This window comes from Rousettus aegyptiacus, unplaced genomic scaffold (assembly GCF_014176215.1).
Source record: "Rousettus aegyptiacus isolate mRouAeg1 unplaced genomic scaffold, mRouAeg1.p scaffold_m13_p_1, whole genome shotgun sequence".
Taxonomy (NCBI): Eukaryota; Metazoa; Chordata; class Mammalia; order Chiroptera; family Pteropodidae; genus Rousettus; species Rousettus aegyptiacus.
Genome location: NW_023416284.1, coordinates 169,877,682 through 169,902,681, shown reverse-complemented (window position 1 = coordinate 169,902,681; position 25,000 = coordinate 169,877,682). Strand labels below are relative to the sequence as shown.

The 25,000-nt window shown below is 38.0% G+C and overlaps 1 protein-coding gene and 1 pseudogene across 7 annotated transcripts in view; one reads left to right on the top strand and one right to left on the bottom strand.

Moving 5' to 3' along the window:
- UTRN (utrophin) overlaps positions 1-25,000 on the bottom strand; it is a 446,823-nt gene that overhangs the window by 341,510 nt on the left and 80,313 nt on the right. For all 7 annotated transcript variants that reach the window (XM_036222314.1, XM_036222327.1, XM_036222319.1 and 4 more), the window contains 4 exons: positions 15,508-15,569; positions 2,797-2,889; positions 1,531-1,608; positions 1,106-1,198 (listed from right to left, as the gene is read on the bottom strand). In XM_036222314.1, coding sequence (XP_036078207.1) covers positions 1,106-1,198; positions 1,531-1,608; positions 2,797-2,889; positions 15,508-15,569 — 326 coding nt within the window. The remainder of the gene's footprint in view (positions 1-1,105; positions 1,199-1,530; positions 1,609-2,796; positions 2,890-15,507; positions 15,570-25,000) is intronic.
- Positions 16,274-16,392, top strand: LOC118604965 (annotated as a pseudogene).

Sequence of the window (25,000 nt, the reverse complement as noted above, 5' to 3'; positions counted from 1 at the left end):
TAAGAATTATCAATCGATCTTAAAACTAATGGACAAAAACTTGTCAGTGTCAAAGTACATCCCACAAGGGATGTGTAACCAAGGGCAGTCACTTACAGTGGTGACACCTGCAGCTACCACATTATCCAAATGATGAGTTACCACTGCCAGAAAAATACTAACGAACAGCAAGTGTTTCCCAATGTGATACACGAAGAAAAGCTCAATATCACTTTAGTGGCATTCCTGCCAAAAATAAGTAACATGAATCTAAGCATGAGAAAATATCAGCCAAACACACATGGAGGGACAGTCTACAAAATAACTTGCCCAGTATTCTTCAAAACTGACTTTTCAAATTTGAAGCATAAAGAAAAGAATCTACTCCAGATTAAAGAGGACTAAAGAGACATGTTAATTAATATTTTACTATACATCTTATTATGCTATTAATGTTATAGTCATGTAATGGAATTCCTTGTTTTTAGGAAAATGCTTTGTTTTTAGAAAATACAGACTGATGTGTTTAGACAGAGAAAGAGAGAACAGTGAAAATACAGACAACTGTTAATATTTGGGGAATCTAAATCAAAGGTATCTGGGAAATCTTTGAATTATTTTTACAACTCTTTAATTATGTCAATTTTTAAATTCATATTTTAAAAAGATACTTTTTGTCTCTTCCATTCCAAATTGTTACGAGTTGAATTGTGTTCCCCCCAATATTCATATATTTAAGCCCTAACCCTCGGTGCCTGGCAATACGAACGTATTTGAAGACAGGGTCCTTTAAAGAGGCAATTAAGGTAAACTGAGGTCACAAGGGGAGCTAATCCAATATGACTGCTATCGTGGCACAAGAAGGAGAGATTAGGATATGGACACACAGAGGGAAGGCCAGGTGAGAACACAGATGAGAAGGCCGTCTGCAAGCCAAGGAGAGAGGCCTCGGAAGAAACCCACCCTGCGGACACCTGGATCTCAGATTTCTCCAGAACTACAGAAAATAAATTTCTCATGTTGAAGCCTCCCAGAGTTTGCAGTACTTTGTGACAGCAGCCCTAAGAAACTAACAGACAAATGGTACATTTTCGATTTCTAGGAAGAAGTGGTGGAAATGACCCACCTGCCAGTGCAAAATGATGCTCCACAGCAGCCCGAGAGTCAGCTTGTGGTTCCCATCGACAATGTCTGTTCCTCCGATGTTCACGAGGTCCACCTACAAAAATGAAAGCATGGCTTTCAAGGCCTCTCCACAGAAGCGCAAGTTTTGGTTTTGGCACGTTTGGACACAGTGAAAAAAGAAATTGCATTGTAGACAATCAGGTACACCTGAATCTCAAAAATGTATTATTTGTAAACTGGATCAAGAAAATAATCAGAAAAGGCACGACTATGCCTTCACTCATAGAAAAGGTTCGATAATTCTCATTTAAAAAAAAAAAAGTTTCTAAAAATTAGTTGAGGCCAATGCACAGAGCAGGCGGTTGGATTCACAATAAATAATCCTGATGGCACCCAAGAGCCGCACAAGTCACGTGACAAACTTACATTGTTCTGATGTAAAACTTGCAGCACTCTGTTGACATTATTTAAAGCATGTACCCTTGTGGAACCACGTTCCTTTGGCTGCAAAACAAAACACAAAATCAAATGAGACAGTCCCTCCATGTCCTGACAAACACGATCCTGAGACAGTACAGAATGGTAGCTTAGCATGTAGTGCAGAGTCTCTCAGTGCCCAGAGCTCTAGCTCGTTTCTCAGACCACGTGAGGGCCAGTATTGACAGAAAGCAAACTCCCTCACCAACAGCATCTTAAGGTAGTAGTTCCCTAGCTTATCAGCATGTTGTGGTCTCCTAGGGGGCTTCCAAAAATACCAAGCCTCTGTCTGACTCCACTCCCAAAGACTCCAACTTAGGGAGTCTGGGGTACAGTCCAGGTTTGGAAATTTTAGAGGGTTTCCCTGGTGATTCTAATATACAAACAACTATGGAGAAAAAGCTTCTCTTATTTAATTGTTGTAGATGCAGAAAGATTGAGAAGTCATGTCATCTCCATGTTGCTCTAGTGTGCACAGAGTAGGCAAGATTCAGAGGCACTATCCCAGGTTCTGGCTAGCATTACAAGGGCCCACTGGGAAGCCAGGAATTGCCACCTGAAGAAAGATGATCTAGGTAGCTTCTTTGTGCCTCACTGGCCAGGGAATCTTATCTCAGAGAGGTATCAGCCTCTCCAGCTGGGTCTACCCACCATCTAGAATGCAAAAGGGAGAGCATCTCTCTATACCTTTTACAGTAATTCTACCTCTAGTGTTAAAGCCTGCACCCATAAAATGCATGCTCTTCATTAGCAGTTCTTTCTGTGAGAGCATACAGTACCTTCACATGAAGAAACAGAGTAGAATTTGATGAAGAAGCTAAACACAAAGATAATACTGAAAACCTGAATAAAAATAAATGCCGTCGTTTTTAACGACCTTGTTTTAATATTTGTTAAATAACATTTAACTGTGTTTTCTCTGTACTCTAATATTCAAAGCATTATGCCCTCTTTATAAACCCATTCTTCTTTGTAATTCTCTACTAGACTATTAAGAGCAATAAACATTAAAGGTAATTTTATCTTTCATAAAAATAGAGCTCTCAAGAAAGCCTAAATATTGCTTTATCAAAGAATTTGTTAAAATGCTTTTTTTTTACTATCCCCATTTCAGCCTTTACATTGTAAGTACCCCCACCATTAGGGTCTTCAAGTATCAATAATGACCAGAGAAAGACAAGCCATTTTTAGCTCGGTTCTCAAACATCCTCTCACCAGTGACGTTCCCGTTAAGCCTTCTAGAAGATCCAATAATTTCCTTCCATCTTTGAGGTCTGTGAACATATCACTGATGGGTGGTTTTCCACTCTATAAGAAATAGTAAAATACCAGTTAATTCAGGAGCAGAAGTTCCATAAATGCCTGAAATAAATGGTTTCATTTTTTCTAATTAAAAATTATAGATGATTAGCAGACTATTCAAGCTTGCCTTGTATGGGAAGAACAAGTACAAATCCAGAGAACTTTGAAAGCTCATAACACATGTTTAAAGCTGAAAGATTTAAACTGCATTATTTATTAGAAAGGGAGCAAATAAAACTATGGTTAATGTCAATATGCCTTGATGATGGTATATATTCCTAAGAAGGAATGATAGAAAGATGCATTAAAAATATAAGTGCATATACAGCACCTGGGTACAGAAGCCAATAAAAAGTGTGCAGATTCTTATTCTATCACTGCACTTGACATTCACAGTACATGATGATGTCTTTCTGCATTACTATTATGGGAGCAGGTCACTTTGTTGTTAATTTCAGCTCTCGGGTGTTAGGTCTCTATGTCAGTCCAGTGTCAGTCAGTATTTTGAATGACAGAGCTTACAGAATTCTTAAACTCTCATCCCTGACTGGTAAATAGCATCAGCTTCTGCTGACGAACATACCCTAGTGTCTGAAGCCAGAAGGTCCACCCCATTCCAGGCAAATCCCATCCTGTCTGTGTGTATGATCAGATGGATGAATGCAACAGGGCAATTAGCACACAGAAAAAACAGGAACTTCAATTTTAACCCCGGTTTGTGCATTAATTTACTGGTGCACCTCTGCTGCCTCTGACCTTCTTCCTCTCTGAACCAACCAAACTACCTTCAACAAAACGGCCTCCAAATAATCAGACTCCCTTTCAGGGAGAGTTGAACGACCCCGATCTTAGAGCAAAATAACAAGAATGCAGGAAAAGTTCATGGGAAAGACAAGTAGGGCTATCTAAGCACGAAAGGATCTTAGGAAATAGTGATGACGAGGGCAGCTAAATAACATCTGGGCAGCATTTACTCCTTCTCAAAGCCGTTACCCACTTCCAGAAATGAATGGAATAACATAAAACAGCATAATACAAAATAAAGTACATGTAAATATTAGTCGATATTGCAAATAATTGTGAACATCCATCAATGACCTCACTGTAGACAAGAAGCCTCTGACCTATCATAAAACTTTGGGCAAATCACTTGACCTTTCTGTGTCTATTTGCTCATTTTTTAAACACTAAGGTGGCAGATGTTCAATAAATAGTTGATATTATCAGTCATATCACAAGCATAAGTTTAATATTTCTACTGTCATAAAGGTGCCATAAAATTTCAACAATATCTGAAAAGATAGATAAAATAAATAAGCACTGCTTCATTCCAGGAAGGAATGTAAAAGCAGACTCTGAACCGGAGTACATGTTAGTGTCAATTCACAGAGACGGATCTTCCAAGTCTTGCATTCGCTAATATGACAAGCCGTGGGGACACATCCCATTCAAACACAATAAACATAACACAAGAGCACACCTGTGCTTTAGATATGCACCATGGGACAGGGCATTATTCAAACTCACTGGATGTTTCCTTAAGCTCTGCTGCTGCTCAGTGGCAAAGTAGCAGGCATTAATTAAGAGGTAGCATTAATTTTTCCGGATGAGACACTCTTTTCATCTCTCTCTTACCTAGTTCACTGACTTGTTTACTGAGCAACGAATTCTGAGGAAGCTTCCTTGTGGAGCGTTCTGTTGAAACGAAGATGACTGAGACACAGCCTTGTCTTTCTAGAAGTCGATCACTCACTCATACGAGGGTAAACAAAGCCTTTATTTTCTTTAAAAACAAAAACCCTATAGCAACAACAACTCTTGCTTGATTGTTTCGAAATTTCAGATAAATATGGATGGCAATCAGTAAGAAACGTGTTTTGTGCTGTGTCCCCCTCTCCTGACACTGTCCAGCCCCAGGCGTGGTGATGGTGCTGTAGGCGTGCACCCTCACCTAGCACCCTCAGGAGGCCCCCACACACCTTGGGGATGGCCAAAGAGGGGAAAACACAGCCTGTGGCTCTCCTCCCTCACAGCGTGAAGGAAAGCACCTGCGCTCATGTGAATCCAAAAGAGAGGTTTAAAAGTTATACGGAAAACACGGCGACACCACACACAGGGCCAACCTCTACCAAACACATCCACGGTGATGCGGTCATGACATACACAGTGATGTCATGGCAAATACAATTTAGGAATGTCCCAGATACAGATGGAAAGAACCAGTCGATGCCAGAGAGCAAGTTCCACACAACCCGGGAGAGCGGCTCCTGTAGGTGTGGTGATTCAAGGCTCTGTGCCCCACAGCAGAGGTAAGAAATTTTCTTTTGTAAAAGGTCCAGAGAGTACCTAGCTTAGGCGCGTGCTCATCAAGTGGTCTCTACCAAAACTACTTGACCCTGTTGTGATGTGAAAGTAGTCACAGACGCTACATCAACAAATTAGCCAATCGAAATGATGACTATGTTCCAATAAAACTTTACTTGTGAACTCCGAAGTCTGAATTTCATATAATGTCTATGTGCCACGAAATAGTTTTCTTCTTTTGATTTGTGGCAACCACCTAAAAACGTAAAAACTACCCTTTGCTCATGGGCCACACAAAAACAGACAATGGAAACGTGAAACGTTCCACGACATCGTGATAGCAATCACTTAGACATGTTCTGAGAGATCTATAGAGATTTAGATGTATTATTTACATGTATTATCTGTTTCCTTATAATAGTATTTCAAGGTAAGGAAACTTGGACATAAAAGTGACATGACAAGTGAGAGGCACCAGGGTCTGATAACACAAAATCTGGCGACAAATCCACGTTCTCAAAGTCTGCGCTAAACTGCTACTTAAATTACGAGGACACAGGACTGCGACACACGGAGAAGGAGATATTTAATCAGCGAGGGCGTGGGGGAGAATAGAGGGATTGAATTAATGACTTTCAAAGACGGTATCCGAGATATAGCACATTTAAATGAACTCAAAATGAAGGCTATTTTTCCCCCCAAAGCACACAGCTTTAAAACATACCAGGTGTTTTCGTATCACAGGCTCTAAAACACAGGATCTACCCTGAGAAAGTTTGGAAATATCAGAAGTCATTATATAATAAAAACAAAATCTGATTCATCTAGTTAACCTCTTATTTAGATATTTAATTCTCTGCAAAGACATATGTGCAGAGACTTCTCTGACAGAAATAAGACAGTTTGATAATTCAATCGGACAACTACTCAGTGAAAGAATACCTCCCCTGTGCTTGGCCCTGCGGAAATGCCAAATTCAGGCCTCCCTCCCCATTCAGAAGAGAGGATTTCCATAGTTTTCCAATCAACACAAAGCAACACAAACGAACGATTTTGAACCTGGAGGGCAAATAAGCCTTGGATTGCATTTAACCTTAAAAAATTAAAAAGGCAACACCACATGAGTGCAGGTGACAGATGCTGCAGGTGACCAGCTGTGACTGCAACCTCCTCTTACCCCTTTTTGCCTTGTACTCCTTTGCATTCTCGTAGTGCCAGTTCTAACGCCACCATTTTGACAAGAGGGACCAGCATGGTGACACCTGCAGCCAGGACACTGAAGTTCCTACATTTAAACTTGCCAGAGGACAGAAGCAAACTGTCATCGCAATGCATGAGGAGAAGCTGGGGTCTGTGGGAGCGCAGGGGCTGCAAACGAATGTGACACGGACACGTGACGGTACCACAGGACGAAGGAAGCCTGACGAGCCCCGTCACACTTGCAGAATCAGCCAGCGCTGAAGACAAAAGCAACAGCCATGCTCAGCTCCAGCTAACTGCGGCCATGTGGGAATTCCGGCCCACTGCCATGACGACTTCTGGTTCGTTCGGAAAAAAAAGTGGAAATCTGAATTTATATGTGTAATCTCCTGATACGTCATCTCTTAAAACATTGTGCCAGATAAACAAATTTTGTCTACAGGCATCCCAGATCATAGGACGACGGAGGAGCAATCTCTGCATAGGACATGACCCCATACAGGCGAAGTATAAGGTCAGTCAACAGTGAATCTTCTGATAAATTGATAAACTCTGTGGAAAGGACAGGAGCACACGCGCACACATACACATAAAACATCATCCACAGGCTAGAGAACACGACTGAATGCAAAATACCAGCAGAGTCCTTATACTTGCTCAGACCAAAAAACAAAGAGGTCCTGCCAGATTATTTCCCTTTCGCTCTCTCCCCACCTCTAATTACTACCTCCCAAATACATTCTCCCCATCATGGCTGTTCCCACTCCGGTCCATGCTGATCTCGTTGCTTCTGCATAAGAGCCAGAACAACTCCACAGTGCAGGTCGCATCATGTCATGTCCTGTTTCAATCTAACAGACTCCCGTTACAGGCAAAGACAATCCAAACTCGAAGCATCCTATGTGATATGGCCTCGCCATCCTCTCTAATATGATACTGTTTTATTCTCCTGATTCACTACTCCCAGAACATAATTATGGCCATCACAGGTCAAGTTTTTTTAATCAACGGTAGTCGTAGTAAAAAAAAAAGAAAGAAAGAAAAAAAAATTGTAAAAGACTGAATAAGAGAGTAAAATTGAAGAAGTACAGTTTGGAGTTCTTCGAAGGGCAAAAGGCTAATTCTTTGTACCAACAACAAACCAGAGGTGGAATTGGGGCTCAGATTTTCCATTTGGAAAACTGATCAGTGCCTCTCCCTGGTGTGCCAGGATGACACTGAACCAGTCAGGCTGATAAATGCCTTCGAGGCGTTCGGAAACTAAACAGATGTAAGCGGAAGCATGGCGAGCACGCTAAGAGGGACTCACGCACTAGCTTGGTTCTGCCAAGTTTGTACCAAGTAACAAATACAGTAACAAATCTGTCTTATGACTAACCTAATTCCATTATAAATAATCAAGTTATAACTGCGTATAATAACGGGTGAAAAAATAAGTTTGTAAATGCTTTCGAAATTAACATGTCTGATGATGGTATCTTGCCAACAAATAATAAATGTGAGCCCTTTGACACTGTTTGTCTAGTCCGTTATATATTTATGCCCCATCTATTTTTAAAACAGGATTCGAGGCAATCTATGTAATTCGGTTACTATCCCCAGTGTTTATTATGTGTGTGGGTGTCATACATATGGGCATGTATGACACATATATACACATACACATACATGTATAGTATAAATACCACAATATATTTCAGAGTAATTTGAGATTAATCTGATGCCCCTACTCAGATGAAATACCACCAAATTTTTACAGCCTAGCTCTCTTTTTCTGGGTGACTGTTTTTTGCAAGGGGTTGGTTATTTTTAAAATTCAAAAAGAAATGAGTAATTCAATTTAATATTTCTTTTAATATTTTTAGAATCAGAATCTTTAATTTATGAATCCCAAACTTCAACACTGATACAAATGTAGTACCCTTCTTAGCCCTTGTAATTATTTTCTTAAAAATCTATAATGCATCAGTGAACACCATGTACAATCTCATTTTGGTTATTTATAATATGTATACATGTAAATATATATTTTTAAATATTTCACAACAAAAATGTTATACTTGGTAGTAAAATTAAAAGTGGTTGCAAATTTTTTCTTGGCTGCTTCTATTATCTATTTTTTGTAATGTGCATTATCATGTAAAATAAATAATAAATTTTTTTAAATGGAATCTCTAGTCAAAATTAAGCAAACTAATAAAATTAGGTTCATCACAATTTTAAAATCTGTAGCTTGACCAATAAAATGAAGGCTGTATGATCTTAAACGTCTACTTTGTGGTTCAACCCCATGGTAAAAGAATGAAGGTAGCATGGCTTTGACTGCAAGAATGACTGCAGTGAAATGCCCAAACAGGTCATTAAACACCTGACGGCCAGATGTGTCACCATCACTGAAAACGTTAGTGTGTGCATGGCTCTCAGTCACCCTCTTTAAGCATTCATGGTAGTCACCACAAGATCTTAAGAACTGAATAAGATTCCACTTAGAAGCTTGTGTGGAAGGAGGGAAGGAGAAAAGAAAAGGAAGGAGAGAGAGACGCAAGAGAGAAAGATGGCTCAAGTGATCACACTAGCACCGCATTACCTACAGGACAATGATGTATGCAGTGTTCGCATAGGAACCAATGAATGTGCATTTATCTTAAAAATTGCAATAACTGTAAAACACAAGCTAAACCAACCAATCTGTTTCAGAGCATCAGAAATCGCACAACAAGACACAGAACTTTTTTACCTTAATTTTGGTAAGCAAAGACCCTGAGACAGTACTGAGAACACTGGGAACCACATGCGGGGCTCACACCCCAGGTAGCCAGAGGGAGGGCCGGTTGTATACTCCATGAACAGATAACCAGGCAAGGTCTGCAGGCTGAATAAACGAAACTCCACATACACATCAGGCAAGGGCAGACTCAGTAGACAACCCAGCTCGTTTCATACATGCACAACTGGCAATGCAGTAGAAATGCTTAAAGAATGTAGTTTCTCAAAAGGTAGGCTTCTTCGGCACCAGGGCAAGGCGTTAGTTATGGCACTGATAATGATAATGTGAAGGTAAATAAAATGACGTTTTCTTTGTTTAATAAAGGAGAGGCAGCTGCCCTGCCCCTTCCTTCCCCTTCCAGTGTTTCTTTAAAAACATAATTTGGGATCGAGGATTAGATAAATGGTCTCCAATACTCAAACCCAACCCAGGAGTCTCTCAGGCGTTGACAGGAGACACGCACAAGCTGCATCTACTTGTCTTTCCAGGAGGTAAATGTACATCATTCTTCCCTCTACTTTACTGCATATTTGTGTGAAATTCGTCCACATTTTCTAGTCTTTTACCAACTGCCCACATGCACTTAATCTAATCTGTACATTCAATAATAAATTGTGCTTTCTCTGTATTTTATACTGAAAGAGATCTTTTTGTTGCTATAATTTTTTTTTTTATTTCCCCAAAGGGAAAAACAATAACAATGTCAACGTCTCCCCTCCTCCCCGAGTCTAGCTCCCCTCATGGTTAGCAGGCTACCTGTAGCAACTGGAGCCCAAAGCTTCCTAGGCCAGGTACAGCTGAAAATGGGTTCAGCATCTCCTGGCTCTGTTAAACAGAAAGACTGTCCCTCCCCCAAAACCACCAACCACCATGGCTTCAACAATCCTTTCTTTATAGCCCAGAGGCCCACACTGCCTTAGGCCTACGCAGGCCTGCACCAATCAGACCCCATCCCTGAAGGTGGAGATGGTGGGGTCGTACAGGCTGAATGGAAGAGCGGAGGAGGTGGCTCTGCTCATCCCTTCCTTTCTAGGTGAAGGGTGAAAAGTCATGTCCTCTCAGCAAATCAATCCCAAAACTGATTGTCAGTTATACAGAGTCAACCAATACTACCAAATTTGTTTAACAATTAGTCTCAGTCAAAAACATGTATTAAGTACTCACTATGTATAAATACAGAACGTTAATTTTAACTTTAACCACAATAAGCAGATGTAAGTCATTTTGCAAGTGTCATGTTTAGAACCAAAACAAACAAACCAAAAAAAAAAATATTTAATTAAATGAAAACAACAAAAACGACAACAAAAACTTACATAATACAGCCAAATCCTATCTGGAAGCTGTTTAGGAATATGGAATGCATTTTAGGGTTTGCTTTTTAGAGGTACTGGTGAAATTTCTTAAGGAACCACTTGAATGGTTATGACCCCTAAAACAATTAGTTGAGTTGCCATACACATATTCATGAAAATAAATCAATGGTAGACCCAGTGAGTAACTCTCAAGCTCAAATCTCTACTAGAGATGCTATTTATCATCACACAAGAAGCCTGGGCGGTCTCTCACAATACTAAAAAGAGGCCGAAACACCTGTGGGATGCCTTTGTTGTGCCCTCCTCTACAAATCTCCCTGCACATCTTTTCCCACATCTATTTTTGTGAGCATCAACTTCTAACATGAAAACAGGAAGAAAAAAAATGCTAGGATATTAAAAGCAATGTCCCACTGTCTCTAAAAGGAACACATCTGAATAGTTCTTTACCTTGAAATCTATTAAAAAAAAAAAAAAATGCTCCACAGAGTTCCACCTCGTTTATGTTCCATCTATTTAAATTTGAATTCTGGAAAAGTATCTAAATGAAAACTTGGCTCACCTTTAGTCTCAGAAAGGGGAAAAGCAGAAATCTGCCCAAACTAAAGTTTGGCGTTTTAAAATTTGCAGATTCTCTACCTTCCCTGTAAGTGTTAAGCCTTCTTTGAGAATCGCCTCACTGAACTGATAAAAAATCTTGTGCAATTTGTACATCTCAGTTCTGCCAGATGAGCAGCTGAGAAGTTAAGCCAAAGAAAATGCAGGCTTAAAGTCAGAACACACTTCCCAACAGTGAAGCAATGAGGCCTTCACTACCTCTCAGGAGCCCAGCCCACGAACAAACCAAAGGCCCTTCAAACCACAGGGAACAGAACACGGACGATGAAATAAAGTGGGCTTCATGAGCCATGTATTTTTTCTTCTTCTTCTTCTATTTCTGTTTTAAAATATGTGCATGGCGCAGACCAGGGACACCACGGTTGGAAGTACCTGATAGGGTTTTAATTTAGCATTCCTAAGTAATCACAATCTCCCATAATGTTTCACAATGACACCTCAATATTTCTTAGCAATATGAGGCAAGAAATTATGAACAAGTGTGTTTCAGAACGAAAGGAATAAAAACTAAGTGACCTTAAAAAATGGGCTAATAATTTGCCAGAGGTCATAAATAAATGAGCAGCATATCCAGGAAGAAGTGTTTAATTTCCTATTTGCTCCTTTAGATAATCGCTTTTTTCAGAGCTCTTCATAACTTTTCAAAATCCAACAACCATAAGTTTTTCTACACTATGTGACTTCTCAGGATCCCCAAACTCCATAGCATTGTGTATTCTGTGAGGTATTAACGAGGACTTACAGCAAAAAGAATATACATTTATAGTGAATGATATCTTATCTCTGTATACAGTTAAAAATCAAAATATGGTTTTAGATTCATATTTTTCCGTATTCTCAAGTTCTTTACCAAATCTCTTTTCAAAGAATGAATTAAGCCAATTTTAAGTTTCAAATCTCATTTTTCTTCACTGAGTATTTATAGCTGAATCCTATTTTAAAAATCCTAACCAGGAAAAAAGAGAACCATATGTATTAAATCTAAAGGGTGATTTAACAATCTTTCCAGCACAACTTCAAGAAACCAGGTAAATATGGAACTTCGCATAGCTGTATTTATTCGTTTTTGTGAATAAACGCAGCAAAAGTCTTGATGCAGTCATACCCATGAAACAGCACAATTTACGCCATTTTCCTCAGTTCCATACTCCTATCACTTTCCAATACAACTACCTCTAACTGGTTTATGGATATACAACATTAGGCGTTTAAATGTATGTTTCTGTCATCGTCATTCGTATTTATTAAGCCTATAAATACTCACTGGGTGCTTACTAAATACCAGACGTTGTGCCAGTAAACAAAACAGACAATCCCTGCACCCATGGGACATACTAGGAGAGGAGAGACAAATATTCTCAGATACAATCATTTAAATTACAATTATTACAAGTGCTTGGAAGGACAATACTTTCAGAGTATAGAGCATACTTATCCTATCTTGAGATCTCGGAAAAGATGTCCTTGAAAAAGTGACATACATATAAGCTTAGGCAAGAAGGAAGAGTAGGAGTTGGCCAGGAAAGATGGAAGAAGGTACAAGTCCCATCAGGATAGGGGGTGCAGATAATGCGGCCAGAGCATAATTAGGGGGCAAGTGTAAAACAAAATGAAATTAGAAGTAAAATTGGAGGATGTAATTATTTAGGGCGTTGGAAGCCAACTAATAATAATGGATAGCCACTGAAAGATTTTACTGAAAAGAAAGAGGAATTTAGGCTTCCACTTTAAGATCACTGCAGCTACTCTGTAGAAAGTGGAAGGAAGGAAATGGATAAGATGGAAGCATGGAAAGGAAGAACCAGTTGGCAGATTATTACAGTGATCCATGTGTTCGGGGATAATTTTCAAAAAAAAAACAAAAAAACACAATTTCATACAAATGTAATATCAGCATATATCAAAGACTTTAATTAATTAATCAGAGAACCAGTAAGGTGTCACGACAGGTTCAAAGGAGAATTCGAAAAGCCACATGTTTATATGCAATAAAGGAAAGTTGAAATAAATTTACGATAGATGCAAAATCTATCCAAGGGGCACTAATCTATCGCATTCCAAGTTACCTTGCATTTTTATGGCTAAGTATCATTTGCATTATTATCTGTTGTCTACAACTCACAGAATAGTAGAGTAGCTCAAAGATAATGGAAGGCTGATAACCCAGATGAATGAGCTGAGAGGACTCTCGCTAATCTTTTTTGCCCATTGTAAAGTATTTCACAATTTTTTCTCATTTGGATAATAGCAACTTAGCAAAGGAGATATCAGAAAAGATGGAGAGAAATGGACAATGTTGACTATATGTGGTACTGGAATCAATGAGACTTGGTGTTTGAGACTTTGGCTGGGTAGTGGGGTCACGAAGGAAGTGTCCGGGAAGAGAATTTAAAACAAACTCCTAAATGGCAAAAGATGCCATCAGTCTGGATTTCTCAGGGCAGGGGCCTTATTTCTCTGTAGAGGGACCTACACTGCAGGGAAGCAGTGAACTCAATCAATAATTCTATTTTAAAGTCCACCATGATGTACTAAAGGACACGGATAAAATATAAATGACATAAAATTCAACCCCTTCAACAGGATTTGTTTTTCTTGTACTAGCCTCTGGATTATCAGGTGACACCAAGCCCAGATACAACCTCGTACCAGCTCAGCAGGAGTTAATCCATGGAAGAAGTCTGAGAAAGCCTCTCAGTCTACAACAGTGTCTCCCTTTCCTGATCACCATATCGTAGCAGTCTGACGTAAGGACTTACGACAGTCAGAAGAATGAAAACAATATGGATAAAGGCTAGTGTCATTGCCATGAGCCATCCATCTCCTTATATATAAATATTCATAATTTCTTTGATAAATTTGTTCTAGACTCATCCAAAGGTCCTTCTTGACTGATTTCTTACTAGAAGTAATCTGAAAGGAAATGTCACCAGAGTCAGCTCTACTTTTGATACCGTTTCTCCAAATAAAACAAGCTTTCAGCTTCTGTGGCAGTTTACGTAAATGCAACTGTTACTAAAAATGATAACATTACCTTGCCTCCTCATTGTCTTGGCAATAATTACAAACTTCCTAGGGCAAATAATTTACATGGGACTTAAAGTCCTCATTTAATAAATTATAAAATAATATTTACATTATTAATGTACAAACTTAAATCGAGTTCTTGAAATGCACTATTCTGGTACTACTGGAAAACCAGAGCACCCAGATGTCATTTACCTGTGCCTCTAGAACCAAACAAAGTTACCAAAAAACACCTATGTCTACTTTGGAATAATCCTACACAGAAAACCACCAATTATGCAAGCACGTCTATATTCTTGACTCTTCTGTCAAGTCAGACAGTTTTTACATTCCTTACATTCTCAGAGGCGAAATAAAATATCCCTCTACAAAAACCTGCAAAACCTAAAAATACATTGGAATCAAATAAACAACTGTAAATATTGAGATGTGGAGCAATTTTTGTATTGCACGACCACTCAAGTAATCCGAAAACATTCTCATTTTGCTTCAAAGATTTACCAGTGTTTACTTTCCTGACCTTTGCAACCTTCTCACATAGAAAGTTTTGAAAAATAATTCTTAGTTAAAATAGCTTTCATACTTTTAAAATACCATTATGGTGTTTCTCTGAGAAACGTTTGTTTACGTCATCCTATAATCTATTAACCTAAGAAGACTTAGAGGACAAAATTCCAATAGTATGATGACCTAGCAACCCCATGAGGGAACCAATAAGGTTATTGGTTCAATAACCAATGGATAATTGTATTAGAACAAGTTTGAAAATAGCACTACCAATTCCACTATTCAGCTTGCTCTGCCTCTAAAAATATATATATATCGATCAAAACAGTGATTTTGATCCAAGTAGTTAGAAATTCTGGGAAAGAAGAGATCCTTGGGAAAAGAAGTGAGGAGGTTTACAAGAAAAGAACCATAGGGCAGATAAACAAGTTAGCCACATCCAGGAGGATGAAAAATCCCTAAACATTCCTGCACAGGATAGATTGGCCATCTGAATGATAACAATTTGATTTTAAACAGACAAAATGAAATCATTATCTTTTTAGCTAAGTGAACAACAACAAATAAAAGTCCCAATAATATATTTATTTCCTAAATATTCCCAGAATTCACTGAGTCAAAAGCAGCCAAATTGATGACCTGATATCCGGAGAATACCAGGTAAAAATAAAGAGCTGTTTACACTATGAATGTGTTCTATGCCATAAATTGTTTACAACGGAATGTCCATTTCAACCTATTTTAGAAAATAAAAAAGGGAAAATAAATGTATCTGCATATTTTTGTTAAGCCACTTTTCGTGGGGCAAATTCACTGTACTTCCAGACAAACTCCATCGATCAGAAGGCATTTGAGTCATCATAAAATTTTAAAAGTCTCCATTACCTTTGAAAATCGAGCATTTATCCATTTGGTAAAAGTTTTCTTCTGCACGTCATTGTGTTCATCTGTGAGAGGAAAAAAGAGAAGAAAGACATATGAGATATTGTACCTTGAGAAAGGGCATTAAACGAGATCATCTCCATCCTGGAGAGTCTGAAATAGTCCTGTTCGCAGAGTTCATGAGACACAATGGTCCACAACTAAGGAAGAATGGGATGGCAGATGAGTTCAGCATTCAGGGAGCCTGCTAAGGCCTGGAGTAGATGAAGGATCAGGAACCCTTCCCAAGGGAGCTGGCTCTTCACCCTAAGCATTGATATATTGCCACCTGTAAAATCCACATTTGTGGGATGGAATGAGGACCTTACTTTTGAACTGTTACATGCAATACAGAGTTGCATTTTATTTAAGTAAAACTTTAGCATGATAAAAATGTTAGATGCTCAAAACGAAACTCAAAGCTACCCATCAAAAACTAAGAAACATGATTTCTCTCTTTCTCAGACAAGTCCTACACCTTCCAGAACAAAAACTAGTATAAGGTTTAGTGTATGTCTAGTATAAGGTTTAGGGACAATTCCATGACCCATGCTCCTGTACTAAAACTGACATTGCTGACAAGGTATTAATGGTCCTGTTCTACAACAACAATCTACACATTTTACAAGCAGAGAAATGTCATTTTTTTTCAAATGATCAACTTTGGTTTTGACTACAAATTCATTTTTCAGAGCATGACAGATGAAAATTGCCCTTAAAAACTAAAGCAGTCTATGTCCATGCTAACCTGAACAAGCCCGATCCCGTCTGGTCTTGGAAGTTAATCAGGGTTAGGCCTGGTTAGTACTTAGATGGGAAACCACCTAGGAAGACCAAGTGCTGTAGGCATATAAAAAATTTTTTTTAAATAAAGAAATAAGGTATTGTAAGATGACAAGATCCTTGCAATCTAAGGTCAACCAAGGGTTGCCTTGCCTTAAAAAAAAAAATAAAAAAACTAAAGCACCCTGAACTTCCTGAAAACGGGCAGTTATTTAGTTGGCTACAAGGAAGCCTCGTGGTATAACAAAGAGATCAAAGAGCCTTAGAACCAAAGAAGCCACATCCCGACCTGGTATCCTGTGGCCTTGGGTGGGACATCACATCTCCTAGCTTCCCCTCGAGCTCTCATCTATAAAATGTGGATCGACAGCACTAGCTTGAAAGGGCACTGCAAGGATTACTGAATATAAGTGGAAAATACTTGGTTGGCAAAGAGCTGATGTTCACTTCCTTGTTGTTCTTATTACTGCCACAATTATTATTGTAGTATACATGTAAACAAGGCAGATAAACATCCATTTTACCCTTTCTCTTACTTCTTATCATATCCTCTTCAACTGCTCCCCAATTATCTGTTACAGCTAGCAAGAGTTATTGCTGGCTTAAATCCTACAAGGCAGCATGTTAACAATCTCTAAGCTGCCTAAGGAGCGTTTGGAACAGTGCAGGGAGCCATGGTGCTGTGTATAAATACATTGCTTGTTCTGCTACTGTCCATACTGCCAAGCTGCCTCCCGCATGATAACAGGAAAACAACAGGAGAGAAGCCCAAGTGTGCTTTGCCCTCCCTGCATCAATCCGAAGGGCCACCTTCCACACGGACCTCCTTACTCATCTCTAATGGCATAATTAAAGTCCACCCTCCAACTTCAACGCGTCTGGGGTATCTTTGGCCCTTACTTTCTTCTGGAAGAAGACTTTGTAATTACAAGGTCACTCCTGGAATAAATACGGCAGCAGTTTCAGAAAAGAGTGCACTTCTACTGATCCTGAAAGGTAACTGGAGATTGACCCTGAGACACAAAGGGGCCAAAACTGCTCTCTAAGAAACTTCTTCATGTTAATTGTGCTGAAAGGAGGCCTTTCCTCCAGAAAGGATCATACAGGCAGCAGCATCAGCCCCGGTTTCAAGCTTTCTGCCATCTGATAGATGCCACACATAAGCCATTTATTAACCAAGAGGACTTGCTTACACACTCTGACTATCCCAGCCCTGACCATCACACCCGAGAGGGACAGAGCTGAGATCATACACAGACTGTAAGGCAACAAGACCTGTCAACCTGCAGAGACGGCTATACCGGCCCCACCAATATAAATTTCATAATAAATATTAGTGTTCGGAGCACCTGAAAAATATAATCATTTGTCCCATTACCTTACAAGGATTTATTTTCATAAATGTTGCAATCTTTTATACTTTAATGCTATGAACAAAAATATATACATAGCCCATAAATATTAAGTTCTCTTAATTTTATAACATTTACACAACTTAAGAACGTTTGACCATAAAAATGAGAAAAATTCTAAGGGATACATATTACTATATTTTGGGTTTTTTTAGCCTCTTTTCTAGCCATTGAGCTTTCTTATTTTCAAAAACATATTAAATTACCTAATATCTAATTATCTAATACTATATAGGTTCCTCTCCAGGTACAGAGTGGACAAAGAAATGACTTCCTGTCACCTTATCAAATGATAAATAAGATCTTTCAAATTTATCACGCATAGAATGAAATAAAATTTAAAAAAAAATAGATTCCCACCATATAGAGACGTTTATAAAAAGTAACAAGATAATGTTTCTACAATAGTCTTTCATCTTTGGGTCAAATCAAAGTCTGAATATGAGCCTAACTGATATGATATAAAGTATTGGCTTATAAGGTATAAATTAATTAATACCCAAACCTTTCAAAAGTACTCCAAAATTTATATAAAACACTTCTATGTTCATTTTCCTGGTACAGTTAAAGAAGGAAAAAGAGTTCATATTTCAATAAGTCTTTTAGTTCTCATTGCCTTTGTGTGTACACACACACACACACACACACACACACACACACACACACACACACCCTTATTTTTTACCAGACAAGAATTCAGTAAAGGAACAGGAATTAGCCTGCAGCTTTTCAATTATGAGATTAAAATGTAACAAATTTGGAACACTTGCTAGTATAGAACCGCCCTCCACACCACAATTACTGGTATCAACCTTGGCCCAGGTCTCTGTATCAGAGAGGTAAAAATATGCTGGCAAAGCAGTAGCAGGTCAACTAAAAATCTAAGTCGTGGTGTTCTGATCAAGGATTTTGCCTTTCTAGATATACAGAATTTCAAATTTCAAATTCATTCAACTCTCTTTTATCAAGCCAATCAGTTAAATTTCTCATAAATAAAAATGTGCAGACAACACAAACTTAAATATAGCTGTTTATATATGCATTAAATGAACAAGTATGATTTATGCTCTAAATATATTCTTTCAGATTTCCAAACAAGTGTTTTCTTTAGATTTTACTTTTGGAAAAACACTTAGTTTTGAAAGCCTTTTCAGGCTTAATAAATCTTACCCAGTAATGACCTTTCTCCATTAGAGGGACAAACACGGGACTGAATTAGAAGAAAAATGTGTTAAATCCCTTAAGGCTGATTTTACAAATTCTTCTTCTAAATATTTTGCTCTTCTTAAAATGCTTTTGACATGCTCATGCAGATCCGAGGGCCTTGGCTGCTGCGTAGCCTGGAATTTTACTTCTGTGATGTGTGAAAGAAATGAAGCAAGAAACATCAACGAAACTGCCTGATAAATCTTCAAAGAAACTAGAAATTTTTGTTCACTTCACCAGCTCAAATGCATATTAAAAATTCCTTTAGCAAAACCCAGCAACGAATCTCAATTTAAATTTTAAACTGGAATGTGACAGAGAAATTGTTCCCCCTGTGGAAATAAACACACAAGTCTCAGGAACACACACACCATCATTAAAACTCCACTATTAGCAAGAAAGCAGGATCGTCTGGTACATTTTTCAAAGCAACTGAAGAGTATCCAATTTGCCGGCAATAACATGAATTCCACAAAATGCAGTTATTCAAAAAAGAAGTCCCTAGACTTTAGGCCAAAAAAGAAATGTCTTGTTAGAAGACTTCAAAACGTGGATTGACTTTATGAAGCCTCTTTCAAGAAATTTAACAACTTAGAAAGTCAGTTTCTCATTGGCAAAAGAGATGATTCTGGAAGCAATGAAAGCACTTCACACCCTACTCCTACTTTTTTTTCTGGATACTGTTTATGTGACTTGACCTCAAAATAAATCCACTACTAAAGCTTAGACATGTCATTTTCCTTTTGTTTTCTCATACCCATTTTGTTGGTCTCTCAAAAACATAAATTAATTTATTCAAACAATATGTTTAAAATATCATATGGAAAAATAAGTAGTAATAATCTATAAAATATTATAAGTATAGAGACAGAGACAAGAGGAAATAGACTACTCATTAGCAGAGTCCTTAAACTCTCAAATTTGTTTCAAAATCTGACATGCTCAGAGGACCTGAGAAAAAAAACTTAAAAATCAAAAATGTGCTTTTCACCAGGATCTCAGAAGCTAAGCAGGGTCGGCCCTGGTTAGTACTTGGACAGGAGACCACCTAGGAAGACCAGGTACTATAGGCATAAAAAATTAAAATTAAAATTAAGAAAATAAGAGATTGTAAGCTTACAAAGTTATTGCAATCTGTGAGGTCAACCAAGGGTTGCCTCGCCTAAAAAATAAAATATATATATATATATATAAAATAAATAAATAAAATAAAAATGTGCTTTTCAAAACTATCGACACTACTTAAGTATATAAGAAGTTGAGATAATCAACATTTCAAATGTTATTTTTTTAACTTTATCACATTTATACTTTGAAGTTATTAAAGCTAAAAACTGAACGTAGAAGACTTTCAGTTCACTCTGCACAAAGCAAAAAACAAAAACAAAAAACGAGCTGATGGTCTCTTTTGGAAAAGTGGAGATGAATGGAGTGAGAAAGAAGAGGCAATAACCCCACCTTTCAAATGAAAAGCTGAGACCCGTAAGTTAGATGACTTGCCCCAGTCACCGCCCTAGCAAGTAGCAACCACAAACAAAAACTTAACTAGCATAACCCATCCACTCTGCTTCAAAACTCATCATGATCATGGATCAGGAAGTCCACGGTCCCAACCTGACTGTAGACAAAACTTCCATCATTTGCAACAGTGGAGGAAAATGCTATGTGTCAGCTGAGAACCAGCCTAACCCACCCAAAGTGCCCACCTTACTAGCACAGAACCACAGTGTGCAAGAGCACCTGATGAAACCCTATCCTGAGACCAAAAATGTCAGACACTTATGCCATGAAAAGAAGTTAATCGGTAAATCAGTCAGGATTCATGTCTCCTTACCTAATACTTCTCTTACTCTCAGACTGTCTTTTTTCTAATACCTTTATTCAGATATAATTCACAAATCGTATAATTCAGCCATTAAAGTTTGTGATTCAATGGTATTTGGTACATCATTAATTTCTTAAATTGTGGTAAAATATATGGAACATAATATTTGACATTATAATCGTATTAAAATGTCTGATTCAGTGGTATTTATTACATTTACAGTGTTGAGCAACCACTGCCACTAGTATTTCCAAAACGTTTTCATCCACCCAAAAAGAAACTCTGTAATCATTAAGCAATAACTCCCCCATTCCCCTTTTCCTCTTTTCCCTACGCCCTGGTAACCTCTAACTTACTTTCTATCTCTATGTATTTGCCTCTTCTACATATTTCATGAAAGTAAAATCATACAATATCTGTCCTGTGTCTGGTTTATTTACTTAGCATAATGTTTTCAAGGTTCAGCATGCTGTAGCCTGTGTCAGAATTTCATTCCTTTTAAAGGCTGAATAATAGTTCATTGTATGTAGATACCACATTTTATTTCTCCTTTTATCTGTTAATGGACACTTTGGATGTTCCTACGTTTTGGCTATTGTGAATAATGCTGCAATGAAAATGCCATACTGGTATCTGTTCCAGTCTGTGTTTTCAGTTCCTTTGCATAAACTGTACCTAGGAGTGGAATTGCAGGGTCATATGGTAATTTTGTTTAGATTATTGAGAAACTGCCAAACTATTTTCCTTAGCAGCTGCACCATTTTTCACTCCCACCAGCAATGTACATGGGTTTCAATTGCTCCACATCCTCACTAACACTTATTTTCCTTTTTTGATTATTATAGACATCCTAGTAGGTGTGAAAGGGTATGTCGTGGTTTGGATTTGCATTTCTATAAAGAATCAAGGTGTTGTCCATAAGACTGAGTTTTGAAAATGCAAAAACCCCCAAACTCTGAGAAATCCTGAAGACTTTCGGAAAAAGCCCAAGTTCAACAGCATGTAGCTAGCATTCAGAGATAGTTCTTTCATATTTAATCAGCATGACTCTGCAAAATGGCTAATCTATTCCCCAAAGATTTTCAGAATTAGATATTTCCATTAATTCCTGACCATCTCCTAATTTTGGAGTTTATTTATCTCTTATCTATTTTTTCCTTGATGTGTTTTTTCTCAAGGTTTTGTAAATAAATGCATAGGAACACAAGCAGAGACGTTCCTACTTTCACTTTCTAGAACTACTAAACTTAAAATGAAGAACGTCTGGAAGATTTATAGGCATCTGGTATTGTTTGAAACCTCTCTGGAACTATCTCTTTAAAAAAACTCAACATCTTTGATATCAACCATATTATATGTGTTGCAAACATAAAAGAATAAGGGCTCAACTTATGAGGACAGAAGTTATATATTTTACATACAAACACTCCACTCTGGACTTTTGTCCCAGTTAATGAAAGAGTTTTATTAAAATCACTTGAAATGTCACAGAACAGGAGAAGCTATTTAGGAGGAGCTGAATGAGTCATAAGGATGATGAGTCACTGTCATGAAAAGCCAATAGAACTGTCTTTTTTTTTTTTCAGTTATTGACAAAAGTCAAACTTTTCTGTGAAATCTGATCTTTGCTCACTATATTCCTATTAGATAAAGATCTATTATGTTCTACAAACTGTCTACAGAAATCTCAAAAAAAAAGTGCTGGTTTCATAAACATATATCTCTAGATGTATGAAAATTCATGCAAATGAGTTTTCCTGAGAATGGGGGGTGGGGGGGTGAATGTAAAAAACATTCCAGTGACCTGACTTCAGACTCTGTCACGACAAGTTCTACTTTCCAAAATAGGAAAAAAACATGTTCCTTCAAGATTGCTAAATATTCAGTGTTCTTCTGATTTTAATTACTTTATTACTTTTCCTTTATTATGAGGAATCTAAGATTCTTTTAGATTCCTCACAAATCCGTATAATAAAACAATAAAAATATCCAAGAAATAATTCTCAAACGAAAAATCTTGTAGAAAAATATTGGAAGAAAAAGAAAACACTTTCAGTACCCAAATAGCTCTCTGCTCTCCTATGCAGAAATGTGATTATGCCTATTGGGCTGATGTAGAAAATCTGTGTACCGTGCATTTTCTATAATCACAACTTTGGGTCATCACACTCTGATACACACATACATACATATATGTAATAATCAATGAATGAGCATTGTAGACATCAACAATGACCTTCTGGGGTCCAGGGACTTAAAAGGTATGGCAATATGGTTTGGCTTCCCTCTTTAGAACTACTTCAGTTCTGTGTGTGTCAGGCCCCTATAAATACCTTGGGACAGACGGAGTCCCATACAACAGTACATAGAAGCATAAGTGCTGTCTTTCACTTTGGTTAAGCAGGAGAGTCCCCAGATAGCCACGAAAAGCAGTGTGACCTCAAGGAACTTGAGGATCAAACAAAAAGTATTTCCAGTTCATTAAGATTAAGATATCCTTGCAAAAGTCCAGATAGTCTCAGAGGCCAGAATGAACATTTCTACAAACAGAGCTACCAGTCTTCTTACTAAATCCCAGCATCTGGAGAATCATTGGGGTGAGACTCTTCCCTTTGCTCTCTCCTCTTCATGTTCAGTACCCGTCTCCTCTTCTGACCACCTCGCTTCTTTGAACATCCAAACCTTCCTCCATCCCGCCTCCCTGTATATTTTTCAACACCCTTCCCTGGACCTGTCTTGGGCTAGGTCACCATTTTGGAATTCTCAGCCATAAAGCGGGCCTGCTTGTCCGAACAGGTCCCGGGTGCCCTGCAGCAAGCAGAGCACATGTGAGAGTCTGTCTCTTTCTACTATGTCTTTTCTGGAATATCTTTTTGCATCTTTTTTTCTCTTCTTGAAACTTTCTGTATGATGGCTATAATATACTTTAAAAGATTTCAACATAGAAAGCGTAATGTCACGTTTATATTAGTTTAAGTCAGAGGCTTCAAACATTTTATGTTCATCAATCTCTAAAAGAACTCTCATGCACATTTTTAAGTTGACAACTAATATTTATGATAAATTTAAATAGATAATAAAGTGTAATTTCCAGCATATTGTTAAGTAGCTGCAAATTTAGCTCATTCAATTAATAGAAAATGTCTCCTCTATTATCTAATTGGCAAAACTAGTCCTCACTGTCAAATTAATCAACTCAATCAGACTTAATTTCTGACAAGGAAAGTCTGACGTCAGTTTTCTACTTAAAAACCATGTTCATATGTATCGTCAGTGCAACAGTTCCTTCAGAATTCTCATGCTAGGATGGATGGATGGATGGATGGATGGATGGATGGATGGATGGATGGATACAGATGGAAGACACAAAGCCTTGCCTCAGATTCAGTAGGGCACTGAGTATTTTAATAATTCTTAAGGTTGTGTTCTTTGCTTTACATTCTTAAATTGTCCCCTTGTTTAGTGCCTCACAGCAATGTAACACAGTAAGATCTGAGGAGGGTGAGTAGTCTGTCTTTCTTTGGTCAAGTGGAGGAGGGGAATCCTGAAAGGAAAGGTGAGAAAGGAGAGGACAGGTACCTAAGATGCCTCGTCCAATTCCTTAACCACTAAGAAAAGCTGGCCACAGGGCGACACACATATTCCTGAGTGTGAAACACTCTAGTGGCTCAGAGTTGTCCCAACCCAGGATACCACTCCAGAGAAGGTGAGCTGCAATTTAATTAGAAAGGCTAAACTCCAGAGGTGGCCACTATAAAGGCATCGGCTATCTTTGTCACCATTACCACCAGAGACTTTGCTAAGTAATTTAATAAGTGTGAGAAATGTGCTTTTACAGTAGCTGGAGAATTGGCATAATTAGAAGGTTAGGAGCATTCTCCCACTGGTGAATTTAGTGTTATTTAATGAACACGAATTACCCAAAATATTTTATAGATATCTCCTACCATTGATTAAACAGAATAAGAATCTAGCAAGTCGCTAGATCTTTCAAGGCCCTATGTTCAGCCACTGGCTGGGAGGATCCTTGTTACCTGATGCTGACTAAATCTTTTAACTAAATCTTCTCTCCAAAACAGCATTATCCAATAGAAATGTAAGTGAGCCATATACATAACTTTCAAATTTCTAGTAGCTACATTTTAAAAAAGAGGTAAAATTAATTTTTGTAATATGCTAGTTAACCCAATATACTCAAAATATTATCATTTCAACATACACTCAATATTTG